This window comes from Callospermophilus lateralis, chromosome 1 (genome assembly GCF_048772815.1).
Source record: "Callospermophilus lateralis isolate mCalLat2 chromosome 1, mCalLat2.hap1, whole genome shotgun sequence".
Classification (NCBI taxonomy): Eukaryota; Metazoa; Chordata; class Mammalia; order Rodentia; family Sciuridae; genus Callospermophilus; species Callospermophilus lateralis.
This window is the reverse complement of record NC_135305.1, coordinates 11905450-11925016: the sequence shown is the minus strand read 5'-3', so window position 1 is coordinate 11925016 and position 19567 is coordinate 11905450. Positions and strand designations below refer to the sequence as shown.

General features: G+C 39.1%; 1 protein-coding gene across 1 annotated transcript; it reads left to right on the top strand.

The window, feature by feature from the left end:
• Window positions 1-11831: 11831 nt before the first annotated feature.
• On the top strand, window positions 11832-12785 carry LOC143396936 (olfactory receptor 2A5-like). The gene is made up of 2 exons (XM_076852949.2): window positions 11832-12083; window positions 12129-12785. The coding sequence occupies exons 1-2, from the start codon at window positions 11832-11834 to the stop codon at window positions 12783-12785; spliced, it is 909 nt and encodes a 302-aa protein (XP_076709064.2).
• The last annotated feature ends 6782 nt before the right edge of the window (window positions 12786-19567 follow it).

Below are 19567 nucleotides of genomic sequence, written 5' to 3'. Positions count from 1 at the left end.
GACCAAACAGTAGCCAGTGAGGCTTGATCTGAAATCAGAGAAGCTGAGTGAAAACCTAAATGCTGGAGGATGAACAAACGCCAGCCCCATAGCTCTTCCTGCCCTTCAGCCTCCATGTGCACTGTCTCTGGAGCTCACTCTCAGACAAGAGATGGAAGAACTCACTGGATAAATCACACAGCCCTGGAGATACTCTGTGGAGAGCAGATAAGCCCCCAGTCATCAACTGATTCTGCTGCATCAGCAAAAAGCCAAGCATGGGAAACATTCCTCACCAAAGGCAAGGATGTTATCAGCTTTGACTCTGGGCTCTGATGCTGACAGTTATCAGATGTCTCAGGACAATAGGCTTCCTGGGTGCAGCAGCAGGATTATAGCAAAATGTTCTTTGCACTGAAACAGTAGGATAGATGCAAAAAAAAAAAAAAAATGTTTCTAGCTTTGTAACTTTTTAGTGCACAAAGAAGCCTCTGACTTCCTTAAAGCCTTGAACAATTCACTATGCCCCTATAGTTTAACTTCCTGAATATGAGATCCTATATAACAAACTTGCAGAGCTAGTTCTGGGTCACTGTTTCTCCATTAGAAATGCAGTGTCCCACCTGGCCCCACCTTTTTGTGAAAATATCTCTGTGTCTTCTTTGTCTCTGTGTTTTTCTTCATCTCCTGTTGTCCCTACTTGAGAATCCTTTGTTGATGCTGCACGAGTCGCTGCAATACTCAAATATGAGGAAATCTCAACAAAATGACAAGCTAGACTATCCTACATAAAATTCCATATATAGAATTTCCAATGAGAGACAACAACAAAAGAAAAAGGAAATCAGTGGAAACTGATGACATAGGGAAGAGAATACAATCCCAAACAACTGTAGTTCCATCTCCTGTTTTTTCCAATCTTCAGAAGAAGCAATCAGCAATTGGATGTTTGCTCCGGTATGGGTGGAAGTCGGGGTACAAGACTGTGGCTGTGCTTGGAAGACATCCCAGGGTGCGGGGTGTAGAGGTAGCATGGTTGGGAGATTGAATGTCCTGAGCAAATCATAACTGAATATACAGACATTGAGAACTTGCTCACATTTGGAAAAAGCATTCAAAACTGTGGAATAGTGGCAGGCTAGAAAGTGCCAGAGGTATAGGATTGTAAATGGAGTAACTGGTATGAAATAATTTTCTTTTATAGTCAACTTTGTTGAGTTTTAATTTACCCACAATGAAAAATGCTTATGTTAAGAGTATAGTCCAGTAAGGTATAATAACTTACCATAATGAATATATCAATCATTTCCACCACACTCAAAGTAATCCTGATGTCCATTTACAATGGATCCCTGAGCCCCAACCTTCTGCACTATACAACCACTGATCCACCACTGAAGCATTCTGTGATCACAGATTAGTTTCACTAGTTCCACGATTTCATATGAATGTAATCATACAGAATATATTTTTGTGTCCAATTTCTCTCTCTTGACTTCTTTTACTTAACATTCAACTGTTAATGCATATATCAATAGTTTATTTTTTTAAACTCTTAAGTAGCATTCCATCTTAGGGATATACCATATGCATATTTTATATGATATAATATATATCATATAGATAATTTATAAACATTGACTGATATTTGCATTATTTTAAATTTTATAATTTTTTAAAAAGTAGCTATGAACATTTGTATTTCTTCTGTGGACTTCTGCTTTCAAATGCCTGGAAGTACTTACTTTCTCATCCAAAAGTGAAATTTCTGGATCGTATACTGAGTGCACATCTCATTTTATCTGACGCTGATTTTTGCTGTTCCATTTTACATTTTATGTTAGTTTTCCATCACTACAGTTAATTCCTGAGAAATCAACTTGAAAAAATAAAAGATTTATTTTGGCTCACAAATTGGGAGGTTTCGGTCCTTGACTGACTGGCCCTGTTGCTTTTAGGTCTCTAACAGGCATTTCATGGGAGAAGTGCATGGCAGAGTAAAATCACTCTTCCCAGGTCTGGGAAACAGGAAAGAGTGAGCAGGGTTCTGGGGTCCCTCCATCCCTTTCAAGGGCATATGCTGAATGACCTAGAGACCTCCCAGTAGGTCCCACCTCCCAGAGGTTCCACCACCTCCCAATAGTGCCAATATGGGGGAAAAACTTAGCACCTGGCCTTTGAGGGACACTTATTCAATCCACGATATACGTTCCCACTAGCAATATGTGAGAGTGTCAGTTGATCAACGTTTCACCACAGTTAGGCTTTCTAATGTTAACCATATTTACAGACTGGTGACATCTGCCTGTCTTCTTAATCTGCATTTCCCTGATGACCAATGATTCTGAACATCTTTTAAGTGATTATTGACCTTCTGTATATCTTCTTTCATGAAGTATCTGTTCAAACCATTTGCACACTTTTTAATTGGTCCATTTATCTTCTTATTAATCTATAAGAGTGTTTTAGATATTCTGAATAGAAGTCCTACTCACAAATATGTATTGTAATATTTTATACAATTCTTTGGCTTGTTCTTTAAAGAATATAAGTTTTACATTTTGGTGAAGTATAATTTATTACTTTCATGAAATCATGTTTTTAAAGTATATATATAGAAATATAAATGCATATGTGTGTGTGTGTGTGTGTGCATGTATGTATCTAAGAGTGTAAATGCATCTCTTTCCTATCTTTGTTTCCTACCTCTGTTTGCTGAGATAGAAGTCCTGACAGTCCTTTGGCAGCAAATGTCATGAAAACCAGATCTTGGCTTTAAATACCCTCTGTACTGCAAAGGGACAGGGCTCCCAAAGAGAAGGCTAATCCTAGGGTGAAAATAAAAAGAGCTGATAATGTCTTTTACACCAGAAAATAAGGAAGTATTCAAGGAGTGGTGGAGTAAGCAGACTTTGCAGGTGCCATCAGGAAGGGACCATGGAAGGTGCTATATGGCCAATAAAAGCAAATAATGAAAATAACAGATTACAACCCAACAAATAAAATGTGGACTTATGACCCCACACTTGTATAATTAAATAAATAAAAATTAAATTGAAAAGATGCACAAGCTCCTTTTTAACAGGAGAGCAACAGGTTACAAATGATGGACATAGAGAGTAGCCACTTGGCAATCATTAGAGTAGAGACTGACTGAGAATCACCAATGAAGTTAAACCCAACAGATGAAGTTCTGAAGAGCATCAACATGTTGATGCACTATTAGAATATCTTCAACAAAGCTCTAATAGGTTAGAGGGAAGCTGATGGCGTTACATCAAGAAACCTAACACCAATATAATCAGTAAGTCAAAGTTCAGACATTTCCAGTCATTAGATGGGTCAGTGTCAGGGACCGGGATGAGCAAAGAGTTGTTTCTAGAATATTCTTGCCAAGAAACTATGACCTGTGTCTTACCATTCGGAAATATTGAACATGACCAGTTACAGGGCCATTCTGTAAAATATAAGGCCAATCTTCTTAAAAATTACTGAGTGTATGAAAGCAAAAGAAAGACGGAATGACTTTTTCAGAATGAAGGAGAATGAAACCATGACAAATAAATTCAGTGCAAGTTGCTGTATAGCATGCTGGAGCAGAAAGGAAAAGAAGCATTGTTGGGAAGTTGACGAAATGTCAATGGTGTCTGTGGGTCGGACAATGGTGGTTTACACTTGTTTGTTCCCTAATTAAGGGTATTATATGGTGGTTATGGAGGATTTTATCTTTGATTTGAAGAGATACACATTGAAGTATTTAGTGGTTATGGGCAAAACATTTGCTGTTTGCTTTCAAATAATTCAGAAGAAGAAAAATGAGAATTAAAGAGGGAAAAGGAAGGAAAAGAAAAAAAGGAGACGGAATACATATTAACAGGGAATTGATGAAGTGGAGATTTGGGTAATATATTTGCAAATTTTCTGTAAAAATTTTCAAAACTGATTTTTTTTAAATAACAAGGGGGAAGAAATTCATTTTCATTATGGTTTAGATATGAGGTATCACCACAAAGAGCTCATGTGAGACAATGCAGGAATGTTTAGAGATAAAATAATTAGATTATGAGAGCTGTGACTTCATCAGTGGACTAATCCATTTGATGGATTATAATTTAAACCGACTACTGGACTGTAACTATAGGCAGGTGGGGCATGGTTGGAGGAAGCAGGTCACTGGGAGCCTACCCTTGGGGATTGTATTTTGTCAGCTCTTTCTCTTCCTTTCTCTACTTCTGGCTCCAAGAACTGAGCAGTTTCCCTCCACCATGCCATTCTGCCATGATGTGTGGCCTCGCCTTGATCCCAGCACAATGGAGCCTGCCAATCATGGACTGGGACCTCTAAAATTGTGCACCCCGATAATTTTCCCCTCCTAAGTTATTCTTGTCAGGTATTTTGATCATGGTGATGAAAAGATGACTAACACAATCCTTAAATCCAAATCATCCCTTCAACTATACAAATTCATATTAAAAATTTCAGATCAACCTTAAGTACTGTAAGAAGTTTTGGACTTAAGTAAAAAGAAGTTTGAACATCATTGACTTATAAGAATGCACTATTTTTTTTCTGATTTTATACTTAGCCTATTTTTATTTGAAAACAATAATCATATGATCTGGGAAAACAATAATCATATGACCTTTTTAGTGAAAAGACTAAAGAAATACAAATTTTATATAAAAATTCATATATTAAATGGAAAAAATATTCATAGCAAAAATCCCCACAGAATCTAACAAAGAATGCAAGAAATAATAAATGCACTGTCCTCCATATTCCTTCCTTTCTTACTTCATTCAATCATTCATTCAAGGAGCAATTATTGAGTATTTCCCATCTGCCATGTCCTGGGAGAGTCTATCGAGACACATGAGTAAATGAGCAAAGAACATAAACCAGCCACTCTCAAGAAAGGAATCACAAATAGTCAATAATAATATAAAAACCACATTCAACTTTGCTCATAATCACTTGTGTAAGTTAAAAAGGCATAATTAAAACTTTCTTGGTAAAGAAAGTTTAGGAATTATATACATACATATAGAACAGTACAAGCAAGAATATAGTAAGAAAGCTGTATATATATAAGATTGACAAGTTAGCAATCAATCTTTAAAGAGTAATTTCATAATATAATAATAGTTATTTTTCTATGTAGCTCTGAGGAGAACTCTGACTTATTGGTGTTATATCCAATTTACAAATGAATAATCCACTCAGATACATTAGACTCTTGGCCATAGTCACATAGCTACTCAACAGTGGAGCAGGGCTCATTGATCTGTATGATAATTCATTCATAAATATGAATGTGTTTCTAATCTTTTACCCAGAAAGTGCATATCTGGAAATAAAAAAATTAATACCAGGTACAGAAGTTTATGCATAGGCATATTCCTCTACATTATTTGTAGTGTATGGAAAAATCTAAATACCTCAAAATAATGAAGCAAATCATATTATGTTCACACATTAGGATAGTATACAGTTATTAAAATTATATTCATTGATAGATTTTATGGATTATTATGGTAAGTAGTAAGAAGCATAGAAAATGTTATGTATAGTATGAGCTCTGTTATGCTAAAAATATGTGAAAGTTGAAAAAAAAAAACACCCTACCAAATGTTTAAAAGTTGATTTCTGAACTGTGACATTCTAGATGAATTACGTTGTTGTCTTCTTTGAGCATTTATGTTGTTTCAAAAGCAAGGAAGGAAGAAAGCATTTCAAAAGCTGCTCTGTGTAATAAGCACAAAGCAAATAAGCTCAAACAGATGGTGCAGGCACCAGCTGTATGGCATGCTTATTAAAGCCCCTCCAGGGCTCAGCAAATGGAACATGCCAGAAGGAACAGAGCAGTGCTCAGGGGCATGGGTTGGGTAGCCAGACAGACCCGAGTTCAAGGATCAAATTTACTTAACCTCTCACCTTCTAATTTTCTCATTCCTATGAAGCCATTCTGCTTGGGGTTTGTTAAATGTTCCACAAAAGCCTACGTGCAAGGCTCCTCGCCTAGTTCCTGCTGTATTCCAAGCACTGAGCTATTACTTCAATAATTGTTACCAGTTAAGCTCTTAAAATTTGGCAATTATATTTCTAGAGACAAATGTGAATTCAGCTTACGGCTTTTAGGTATTAATAACAACTAAACATATGTCCACATAAAGAGTACAACAGATCAGAATATATACATTTAAGCTAGAACATTTTCATTTATTTCAAAATAAATTATTAGAGAGGCCCTAAACAATGAATAGTTCACTGTAGTGGAAAATTTCATCTCACATATACTTGTTGCTCAAATAATAAGAAAGAGCAGGGTAACCATACTTCAGACATCTAAACTCCCCTGCATGATGGAGATGAGGTCTCCCATGGTCTTAAGGCTTTGAGGATATTTAAAATTCTGTATGCAGGATATTTCCATGTCAGTCATCATTAAAGCATGTGAATTCCACTGAAATCTCAATCTAGGAAAACTGAAAAAAAAAAAAAAAAGAAAAAGAAAAAAAAAACTCACTTTGAGCATTAGCTTCCATGCACTCCCAAGTTTCCTTTTGACTTTTATCCTCATTCTAGTTAATAAACCATGAAACCCTTCCTATTCTCTTGATCAATGATAGACCAGAAGTCTTTGATTAATGCACAGGTATTTCACATATTTTATATAGTTATGCAAGTTGTTTTCAAGAAGAGGAAAGGTATATTTATATTGTTCTAGTCCACTACAGTGACATGCTCTCCAATCCAGGAGAGCATGAAGGAGTCCTGTCTGCTCCCCACACTGCCAATGGCCCACAAGCATGAGCCTCCTGGATGTGGAAGGTGTTAGCTAGGCCCAGCTCACATTCAGTGAGGGATGTCAACATGGCTGCAAGGAATTCTGTATCAGAGTTTTGGAAGGGATCTCTTATTTAGTCAGTGTTATTAATGATCAAACTACAATCTATTTGTCAAGAATGAGGGAAGACAAACTAGAATTAAAGTCAAATTTTTCTTAAAATGAAGAAGGAATAACTAAGCTACTAGCATCTCTAATTAAATAGTCTGCATGTTATTTCATATTCTGTTTCCTAGCGATGGGAAGGCAGGGGAAGAGTGGGTCATAGATGCTCTGAAGTAGTCAACACTTGAACTTTAAAATTTCAGCTTCATAATAATTGTTATTTTGTGGGGGAGATCCATTGTTTTTACTATATTTTATCATGTTACCTCAAATCCTGTCCAAGATTCTTCATTAAGTTATGACCCAAACTACGCTTTGAAAGAATTTATATCCTACCAAGATGTGGAAGCGTGTTGAGGGGAAAGAGCAAAAAAACAGGCAGAAGAAAAGGGAGCAGGAGGAGAGAGACGGTGAAAGGGAGGGAGCAAGGAAAGAGGGGAGGAGGGAAGGAGGAGGAAATGATGAGGAAGGAAGAAGTGGAAAGATCACAGGAATGACACCCATGATCCCGGGGAGCCCTCTGACTTCCGAGTCGTGCTGAGCTTGATGGAAGCAGCTCTCCTTGAGCTAAGACAGGAGCACAACTTGCTTTTATACAGTCAGAAAAGCAGAAGGTTTTTTAAAAAGTGTTTATTTCATGGAAAGCATAAAGTGACTAATACATGACGTCCTAGTTTTTCTCAGTCGATGTGAAATAAGCCCAAGTATCTCTATTTGTTGACCTACTTTTTCAGCAAATTGATGAAGCACCTTCCTACCTACCATGACACAAGACAGGCATCGTCCCTGCCACAAGGAACTTTCTGTCTACAAGAAACCAAGAAGAAGCAGACAGTGAAAGGGCCTGGGGAGTTCAGTCTGTCCTGTGCTGTTCTGATGATATAGCAGTGTGACGCAGGGAGGACAAGAGGCCGTTGAACCCACGACACTTCCAGCAGAGAGACCTGCCAATGCAAACCCCTAAGCCTGCAGGAAGTTTGACACAACCCAGAACTCATGCCAAGTCCACTGTGGCTTCAACACACGGATCCAAGGGGAGAATCGCCAGGGATGGGGCTTAATAGTGGGAAGGGCCAGGTTATCCAGTGCTCTCAGTCTTGGAAGGGAATTTGGACTTTATATTGTTCAGAGAGTGAGCACTGAAGATTTTAAACAGGATCTCTCTCTATATATATATATCTATATCTATATATATAATATATATATACACACTATCTATATATACACATGAATATATATTCTCTGTATATATATTGTTTAATATCAATATATTATTAATAATTACCCTATAAGTACTATAATTATATGTCATAATTAATATATAACATTTGTAATATGTTCTGCATTTTAAAAATATACTAGGATGGGCTGGGGTTGTGGCTCAGTGGCAGAGCACATGCCTTGCACATGTGAGGCACTGGGTTTGATCCTCAGCACCACATAAAAACAAATAAACAAAATAAATATATTAAATATATATATAATAGTATACTTCCATTAATTAATTTACTGGACTTTGTCATCCTTGTCCAGAATAATGCTTTACCAAGGTTTAGGAAGGCAAGTTCAAGTGTTTTATTTAACTAATGAGTGCTTTTAAGATTAAGAACAAAACAACTACACGCTCTACTTTAATTAGAGATAATTATGGGAATAATAAAACATCATTTGAGGCATACTACTGACTGTGGTTCAGTTATGGGATACAAATTTAAGGCTATAAAATTTTAATTTGTATAGTGACACTGTATCTACTGCCATCATTTAATTTGGCAATAATGCTAATTACCTGAATGTGAGGCCGTTAACCCCTCTCTATATCCACACATACCACAGACTATGGACTATGTGCCACGTCCATTTCCTCCTGCTATCCCCAGGACTTCCACCTTAGTTCAGGTACTCTTTATCTGTCACTCAAACACAGACACTCATCAGACAGCTAGACTCACAGTCTCTGATATTTTTCCTTTAAAGCTTCCTCCACATTAACCAATGAGTAATCTCTGTAACAATATGTTTAGCCACAATGAAGTGCAGCACCTGTTGTGGTGCAGAAGCTGATCCCTCTCCACACCATTCTTTTGCTATGCCCTCCTTATATGCTGGATCACAGCTTTCATATCCTATCCATCCTAGACCTTCCTGAAGAGTATCTAAGAGTCTAGGGCAATGCCCAAACACAGAAAATGCTCAATAAATGTAATTTGAATTGGTGAATTAGTATACGAATAAGAAAAGCATTAAGTATCTACACAGATGTTTGTGGACATAAATTTGCTTATTTGAATAATTTGTAGATAATTGAGAAGCATGGTAATACTTCCTGTAACTCTCCACTTTAAGGTGGTCAATACATTTATTTTTTTTTTTCAGTGCTTTGACTATTTTCTTAACCACTGCATGTAAATTCTCAACTTAATAGTCCCCCTGAAATTCCAGGATAATTATTTCCTGAGATTTATTACTAAGTCCATGGAGATAGGCCTCCTCTGAGTGCTTGGTAGTCTGTGAGCAAGAATCATGGATGTAGCTCCTTCCCCCCTTGTGAGCAGTGAACACCTGGCTCACATATCTGCAACCTGTATCTCTATCAAGTAAAAAACCAAGTGGGATCCAACACATTAACTGTGGATGCTCATCTCCAACACTTTACCCAAGTAGCAAACACACACACACACACACACACTGCATGCACCACTGACACGCACATAAGAAAAACAATCAGAAAAGTTTTAAGGAGTCCTCTCTTTTATTATGTGAGTTTAAATAGAATCCCTGAGCCTGACTCATCAGAAGTTTCACTGAACTTCATGAGGATATCATAGTGAAGATGAGAATCTGTCTCATGCCACCCTCTAAACACCAGGGCTTCTCCCAGGACACCTCTGAGGATAGGCTGTCACTTCTGTCTTCCTTTACTTCCTAGATCTTTTATCTAATCTCAGGTTCTACATGGAGAGGCCTCAGAACACGTCTCACCACAGTGGGGAGGTTGATAGAAGACTTTCTTCTTTGCTGCCAACATCTAAGTTAGAATTACCCAAGGAGAGAGGGATTTTCAAGTTCTCATCTCATGAGGATGATGCTCCACCTCCTCTTCATTCCCCTATTCCTTCTGGGCCAAGGCTGGGACCCGTGAACCCGTCACCATCCAAATACTTGGGGAGTATGATTTGCAATGTGGTCCCGGGAGTTTATATGTCCTTGTTACTAGAAGGGTTTCACGTGGATAGCTCCAGCTGGGTATTCAGTCATCACCCACTGCTCCTTTGCTTCTGAAAGTCCATCCCCAGGGCCCATAGAAATGCAGACAGAATGATAAACAACAGTTGGTTCTCCTGGTGCATGTAGAATCTGAGCGCTGTGTATCCTGGTCCCTGCAGGGGTCCCTAGAGATGATCTGGAAGGGCGTGGTAGAGATGGCCTCAACGTAAAAGCTGCATTGCTGGTGTTGCCACTGAGCAAGCCCAGTCCCTGCTTCAGCCTGCATCAAGATTAGTGACAACTCTTGCACCCAGGAAGGTCTCTCTTCAGAAACTGCCGGAAACAGTAAGATCCTAAATTATGACCTTCAGAAGTTTCCTTGATCTCTGTGCAGTTTGCCCCTAATCCAACAAGATTTCTGAGGGAAGTCCAGAGCTAGATCCTAGAATCACAGAAAGTAGAGGATGTTTTGCAAAATGTGGTAGTTCAGAGAAGCTGGGGTCTGGAGGAAGGAAAGGCTCTAGAAGTCAGTACACCAAATGGGAGATATAGGGTCAACTTAGGGGCAGAAAGTTTTCAGAGCTGAAGATAGGGTTGACATGTGCAAGGTGCAGGCATCAGTTGCCCTTCGAGCCTTAGTCATCAATATATGTAAACTTCCATAGAACATTTGGGTTCTTCCTTTCTGTAGCTCCTGTGGCCATATGGTCAAGAAGATGACTGCCAGAAAAAAAAATTAAAGAAAATTTAAGAGAATTCATTAAAATGCAGGATATAAACTTTGGCTGTTATTCCTAATATGAGACCGTTTGTCCATCCACCCATCTATTCATCAACTGTATAGATATTGTCCAACTTTGGGTCGCTGTTTCAGAAATAGCAACTACTCAGACCCCCCCCAAAAAACAGCCCTGCAAGAGGGTGGGATGGTAGCAGGGGTGAGAATAGGGTACTGCAACCCTACACAAATAGCCACTTATCTCAAGAATATCAGGGATTACTTTGATGAATGCTGTCCAGATTAATGGTGTTACTCCTTGCTTATGCCCAAAAGGAAAAAAGCCAGATTATCCCAGGTAGCATCAGGAAGTAAAATACTTAAAGCAAGTTTCACTTGCTAAAACTAGTAAAGGCCGAGAGAAACAGATCTCTTCGAAGTTGCCTTTGTAAAGCTCATCCCTTCATTCATATATTTATTTTTGGCCCTTTATTGAGCACCCACTATATGCAACGTACTTTGCCTAAGTTATAGAATGAGAGAAAATAAACTGATGAAGAGAGAGTAGGGACAACATGTGAAAACTAAATAAATAGAGAAAGTGAAAACACGTGACATAGGGTTATGGTCCCTTCAGAATTACTTGCATGACTAGTAATTCTGAAAAAATAATTTATTCTGTAACTGCCACCATAGTAAAAATGTGGATTTTCCAATCAAAGATAAGCAAAATTCTGCAGAAAATTAAGTAACATAGGGCTCGCTTATTATGTGAGTTATCTGAAGTAAGTTTTCTTTCTGCATTTCTGTGGATTAAACGATTTGACATAACGACTGGAAGAGATTGCTGAGTCAGCGCATGGTGTGCACCATGAACCCTCTATTTCCATTTACTGTCTAATCCAGATCTGCTTTTGGTCCTCAGCACACGCCGCCTCACTGCCACAGCAGGGACCTAGGTACTGTCACAAGGGCATGACAGAAAATCAGACATGGGTCACAGAATTCATTCTTCTGGGATTTCCACTTGGTCCAAAGACACAGATGCTCCTGTTCGGGCTCTTCTCCCTGTTCTACGCCTTCACCCTGCTGGGGAACGGGGCCATCCTGGGGCTCATCTGTCTGGACCCCAGACTGCACACCCCCATGTACTTCTTCCTCTCCCACCTGGCCGTCGTCGACATGTCCTATGCTTCCAACAATGTCCCCAAGATGCTGGCAAACCTCGTGAACAAGAAAAAGACCATCTCCTTTGTTCCCTGCATAATGCAGACCTTTTTATACATGGCTTTTGCTCACACGGAGTGTCTCCTCTTGGTGGCCATGTCCTATGATCGGTATGTGGCCATCTGTCACCCCCTACATTATGCTGTCATCATGAGCCGGAGAGTGTGCACCATCCTGGCTGCTGCTTCCTGGGCATGTGGCTCCCTCCTGGCCCTGGTCCACGTGGTCCTCATCCTGAGGCTGCCCTTCTGTGGGCCTCACGAGGTCAACCACTTCTTCTGTGAGATCCTGTCTGTCCTCAAGCTGGCCTGTGCCGACACCAGGCTCAACCAAGTCGTCATCTTCGCTGCTTCTGTGTTCATCCTGGTGGGGCCCCTGTGCTGGGTGCTGGTGTCCTACACGCGCATCCTGCTGGCCATCCTGAGGATCCAGTCAGGGGAGGGCCGCAGAAAGGCCTTCTCCACCTGCTCCTCCCACCTCTGTGTGGTGGGGCTCTTCTTTGGCAGCGCCATCATCATGTACATGGCCCCCCAGTCCCGCCACCCTGAGGAGCAGCAGAAGATCCTCTCCCTGTTCTACAGCCTTTTCAACCCCATGCTGAACCCCCTGATCTACAGCCTGAGGAACGCAGAGGTCAAGGGTGCCCTGCGCAGGGTGCTGAGGAAGAAGAGATCAAGGTGGAGAGATGGCGGGACACCTTGAAGGTAAAAGAGTCAAAGATGTGCTCTCTGTGAGGTAGGGCCGGGATGCCAATGCCTCAGCGACTCACCTCTTAGATTTATGATGTCAGGAACAGTGACATGCTGTCCCTAAACACAGGGCATTGACATGACCACAAAGCATAACAGAAAGGCTCAGAGAGCACAGGCATGGAGACAAGGGTCAGGTGGGGTGAAGCACAGGGGCCAGCAGCCATGAACTCCTACTGCCAGATCTACCCACAGTGGCTTCTGATCTTCTGAGGCATAGTTCCCTGAAAGTTTCTCTTAAATTCCTCCATGATTTCCCTTTCCCTTATTGCCCCAAGGCATGCTAAGTGTCCCAGGATGTATGCTGCTGCGGATGTGCACGTAACCTCACAGGGCTAAGCAGCCTGGGTTGATCAGCCCCTACGGGGTGTGGAGAGGGCTTGAGTCGAGCCAGAGTGTGATCCAGAACTTCTACCCTGGAAAGTCATCTGAATGAGCCTCTTAGGTCTGTGTTTAAGAAAAGCTAAAGTGAGGTTTAAGTTTATGATTTCTTTCTTCTTTCATCTCCACTTAACCTGTTTCATTAGAAAAGGTTCATAAAGAACGTACATTTGGAGTAACTATGAGAGGGGGTTATTAAGGAGTCACCTTCTCTGGAATTCAGATGACAAAATTAGATGTGAATGGCAGTTCATCATTATACTGATCAAGTAAAATATTACACGAGGGAAAAATTTGCCAAGAAAGAAACGCTCCAAAAAAATGGATACCTTGATAAAACACTGTGGACCATCACTTAGAACGATATATCACAGGTCTCAAAAGCACTTTGACAAACGTCAACAACACTGCCAAGGGCACCGCCTCCAGGGGACATGAATCACTTTTTCTGCACCTGTGCAGTCAGAAGGACATGAAAGAGTAATTGGTTTTATTTTAACCAAGAACAGGACCGAAGTGGTCAGCAGAGTGACGAGTGGTTCCTTAACACAAAAGTTCGGGGTCCTCAGAATGCTCTGCTGTGTTTCCTAACATGTACTGTCACATGCCATTCAAGTGTGATATGTGATGATGTTATATTATTACCTGATGCTTGTAGATCTTTCTATTTTTCACCATATTTTTTTTTTTACATATAATTATCACTCTATATTTTTCTGTTCTCAGGAAATAAAGAAGCAAAGGGGCAATGTTTTCCTCCCACCTTTCCTCAATACATTTTTTTTTCCCTTTCAGTTCTCAAAAGGTCGAGTAGCAAGCTGTTCTGCCTCTCTGTCTATCTGAGCAAACATCTGGCCTTTGGTCATCTTTATGATTCTTATCTCCACAGTGTGAGTCTTTCCCAGCCCACAGTACTCTACAAATCCTGCTCTGAGCCCTAAAGATAAAAATCTGAATAAGGAAATAAATACTGGCCCTCAATGCAACTATAAGCACTATGGAATTATTTTGTACCCTACTCTGAAAGTAGTAAGCAAAAAGGCAATATTTTCATATAACAAGGATTTTCTAACTCTTCCTAGAAAAATTATTATATTCTCTAATGTATGTATACCTTGTATTATGATTAAAAATCTAAAAGTGAAGGGTAAGAATAAAAATATACAGTAGTTTATCTAACATAAGGCATAAACCATAGATTTGGATTCAGAATTTTTCATTTAGGGATCATGATAAGAAATCAAGGGATGGCATTCATTCTTATTCAGTTCAAAAATGCTAGGGAAAAAATAAGCCAAAACTACCAAACTTCTGTAGAAGATAACTAGTATAGAAAATTAAAAAGAAATATTTTCTAGCACCTCTGAATGGCTTTGAGAAACACATACACCAATAATAAGTTATGTGTGTATGGGCAGGCAGGGAATGCCTAAAGATGAAGTTACTATGAATTGTTGAGTTCTTGGATGATGATGATGATGATGTGATGGTGGTGGGATTGAACCTGACACTGAACCTGGGTCTTAATAAACAAATTGTACTTCTCTGCTTGACCTCCTTCTATTTATTCTTCCAACATTAGTCACAGTTTTCAAGGGGCTGGGAATAAATAGAAGAGAGAGGATGAAAACTCTACTGAGTGCTTTGCAAATGTCACCCCATCTTTTACCAATAACTCAGTGGAGTAGATATCATTTTCCTTATTTACTAGATAAGGAATCAACATTTTAGAGTGCTTTAGCCCCATGTCCTACTTCACACAGCCAGTAACAGTGCAGAATTGAGATGGAGTCATGGACTGTGCTCACTGCTGACCAACGTTGCTTCTTATGTTTCTTGCCCTAATAGCACAGATTTTAGATCAACATGAGTAGGGCCCAACAGGCACATGATGCCGAAGTCTAGAATAGAAAATAGAATACATTGCCATGTCCAAAGCCTCAAGACCAGAAAGAATATAATCTTGAGCTGGCTTGTCTTTGGGGAAATCATTATCATCCAAGATAAGAGTAGACACCCTCATCTTGGTGGCCCACTTATTCCCCAATAGTAACTCCCTCTTGATGCCTTTCCATAAAAATCACATGATCCCACAAGGCATTGCCTCAAAGGAAATTGCCAGTCTGAACTAGAAGTGTCATGTTATCCTCAGTATCCTATCATGCTGACAGTTCTGGTCTTTTCTCTCTCATCAAATTTACCCATCTGTTTGCTTTTCCTGTGCCATTCATTGCTTTCCCAATGAGCTTCTCTGCCTCTCTTGTGTGCTGATTTTTTGAGTGTGTGTGTGTGGTTGTGGCGATTGAACCCAGGGCCTGGTGCATGTGAGGCAAGCATTCTACCAACTGAGCTATATCCCCAGCCCCCATGTGCAGATTCTGGATGGAGCTGCCCGACCAGGGCTCTGTGCTGATGGGACTAAGCGTAGGCTTGAGCTGAGACACTTGTTAGCTTGGATTTGCATTTCAGTTGTGCTGGGGCTTACTGATAGGTCTGCTTCTAACTATGACTTAGTCTCCTCAATCCTGAGTTTCATATAAGGTCAGGTGTGGATACTAATGCTTCTCCTAGTTACTTCACACAACTGTTATGAGTAGTAAATAATATAATGCATGTGAATTTGATTTGTATATTTTTTGATGGGGAAGGTATAAGGATAATGAGAATGCAAAGATCGCCCAGTATGACAGAGTACTGGTAAAATTCATGATTAAACAACTACAGCACTATAAAAATCAATTGTATTCTAATAATTTATAAATTATTACAATACTTAGAAGAAAAAATGTCCCCAAAAATTTCATCTTTATGAGTTTACAAGTTTTTTAACCTCTTTTATTTGGTTGGTAATCTTGGGAAAGGTCTCCAACAAAGAGGTAGAAGGAAATGCATAAAATGTTTGGAATGAAATGGTTTTCATTGTTCCTGATGGGAGATAAGCTGTAAAAGAAAGCTTTTATGAATTTTTACATTCTATACATAGCTGCAAAATTCCAAAAAGATTCTTGAGATAGCATTTAGGATAGAAAATAAACAGAAAAATAATTAGTTTATAGCTTTGTTGTATTTTTTTCTCTTACCTTCATACTAAGAATTCTCATCACTATGTGCCTAGAGTAGTTCCACTAGGAAATGCAAGGTCTATATGTAGAGATACAAGCTCGCTGTTGTGGGACCCTGTTCATTGGCTGAATGCTAGTACTCATAGTTGCCTACGCCTTACTAGTGGTCAGGATGCCAGGGAGATTAGGAATATATGGGAGAACAAATAAGTGAATGAACAGACAGAAACTGTTTTTAATAAATGCAAATGTTTTACCTGGGAATCAGAAGACAAATAAGAAAAAATAGGTGTCTCATATATTCTACAGAACATCTTATAAGAGATAAAAGTGACTTATTATTGCCTTTCAGAGGGAAAAGCCGTAATTAATAGGTAGGCTTATTAGGGAGGTAGAGTTAAAAATCAATGACATAAATTCTTTTCTAGCATCATAAAGTATCCATCAATGAGGCCTTTGAATTGGTGTGTACTTGCTATAAATGACAAGTGTTGGTTGAACTACACACACATTGAACAGACATTTGAAATAGATTCTCTCTAATGCCTTTTCAATATTAAACATTTTATGATTTTGCAGGAGTCTTTCATCTTATTTTCTTGATGTCAGAAAGTTTAAACTGATTTTAAACAAACTTTTGTAGATGTTCAAAGACTTTTAAATTGCAAAGAGAATGTTTCCTATGTCAAAATTCTGTCTTGCTCTCCTGGTTATTGAGCAGAATTATCAAAAGAAAATACTCAAGTAGGAAGAAGGAGTTGTATAAGGTCCATATTTGGGGTTCTCTCAACGTAATTTCCACAACCACCACTTCATTCCTAAACAGTTGTGATTTCACATTTAAAATAGTCACTTGATCTCCAGTGGTAGTTGCTCAAAGACTTTGCTTGAAACACAGAGCAGTGACAGATAAACCAGGAAAGAAGAATGAGAAAGACAAAGCCAGCTTCCAAGGTAAGATAAAAATCTCTGCCGACCAGAAACAAAGCGTAAATGCAGACTGTGATTCAGCAGAATCTGGCAGCTGGCCCGAGTGGGAAGAGCTTTGCTCAGGAAACTGAAGTGCTTCATGCAATAACTGGGAACCAAGGTGAGGCCTTTTCTGTGCTTACTAATGGAGACCAGAAATTGCACCATCACACTCTGCCTTACCTGTAAGAGAACCCCTGCTTCCTACTACAGACAGACACGGAGTCCACCCACTCACCCAGCTGTGGAGCTCTTCAGTATGCTCAATATTGTTACAGGGGAATAGTCCTAAACCACTAATGTAAGAATCAGGGCTGGAGGGAGAGGGACAAGAACGTGGACAGGGGGAGAACTGGGTCTGTAGAATGACCTTCAAGTCCATTTTTAGAAGCTGCCCCCCCCAAAAAAAAGTCAAATTATCAACAGGTAAAATATAAATTCACTTCTATTGACATTCAATGTTTGTCTTTAGGAATGATATGATAAATGTTGTGTGTCCTACACAGGTAAATAGAGTTTTTTGGTTTTTTTTTTTTTTTTTTAAGGCATGACAACTGCTTTAAGCAGCTGAGGAGTTAAGAAGAAGAAAGGAGTTAGAAAAGAATAGATGGATCTCAAAAAGTATCAGTTACAAGTTTTATAAATAAAACATATAGTCCCTAAAATAATAAAGACTGAATTTCCTGATATGGGGGAGAGGATCAACAAACAGGTAAACACTAGAGGAAACACATTAGAAGAAGAAAAACTGTGAAATAGAAGGTGGAATAGTATAAAAGACACTTTTAAAAAAAAGAAAATGAAATAAAAAGCACTGAGAAGCTAGATTGAGATACAATATTCATTTATCACATGGATATAAAAAAAAGAAAGGAGAAAATAGGAAAGCACATTATTGTGGAGATTTTTTTTGATTGATTAATAGATGAATTCTCAGAACAAAAGAGAACTCTGAATATCAAGCCACATAATTAAAAATAAATCCATATCTGGACATATTATAATGAAAGAATAGAATATTAAGGAAAAGAAAAATAATAAAAGCCTCAGAGAAAAAAAAGAATACATAAAAAAGAAAAAAATAAGTAATAGCAGACTTCCCTGCAGCAAACCAGAAGTTAGAAAATAATATTCAACACAACGAGGAAAACTGTTACTCTATAATTTCATACTCAGCTAAACTATCATTCCAGAAAGAGAAAAATTAAAATTACAAAGAAAAAGTCAAGTAAAAATGACCCTCCACCTTATATCTTCAATAGAAGTATTACTGATGAGTAAAGCTGAATAGAAAACAAGAGTTTCAATATACGTTAAGATACATACTAAGTGCACATTAACAGAACATGTTAGTAAAGCAAGATGTTGAAAGCAAACAAAAGAGAAAAAAAGATTGCACAATCACATCAGTTACACATCCACGTTTTTACATACTGCCCTACTAGTGTCTGTTGTATTCTGCTGCCCTTCCTCTTGATCTCTGTCAGCTCGGTAGCTCTCCTGACCTGCCATGGTGACCAGTTATCCTGACCCAGCCATTGTCTGGGTACTCTGAGAGCAAGTCCAACAAACAGAGCAACAGATGGGGGGAAGGAAGAAAAAGTGGGGATAGAGGTGAGTTGCCAAGTGAGCTGAGACTCAAGAATCCAGAGACGAACAGACCCATCAAGAGGAGGAAGGTAGTGAGGAGGAGGTGGTGAGGATGTAAGAATAAGGCAGAAAAGATGAGGGACAGTTGGGGCAGGATGGTGAGGAGGGAAGTGAGGTGAGGAGAGGGCAGAACAAGCAAGTCCCCTCCTAGGAGCTCCGTTTTATCTTTGAGGGTATTCCATTTGCAAATGAGAATTTGGGGTTTTCACTTGAGGGCATTGTGTTTTGTTAACCTTGACAACAAATGACAATAACAACATCCGATCCATGCTTAAATTAGATGTTTAAGCATGGATTAACACCCAGTTAATGCCATCAAAAATTTTCAAGAAGCATGACACACATAAGAGATGAATGTTTGTAATAAAGCATAACGATCTCCACTGATCTACTAGGTAAGCAATAAAACCTATCTATGTGGTTTATGAACCTACAGAAAATAAAGTCAGTGCATATCTGGTATAGTGAGATTGTAGAAGAAACGAAAGTGAAAATAGAGTGGTGAGCTCCCCCCCTAAAGTGGTTCTTACCCTTGATTGACCATTGAAATGATCAAGGAGCCTTAAAGAATTCTGACACTTGGGCATATATAGATGACTCAAATAAGTCCTTGGTGATGAAACCCAGGGTTGGTATTTTTTAGGACTCCCCAGAAAGGTCTCATTTTTTGTTG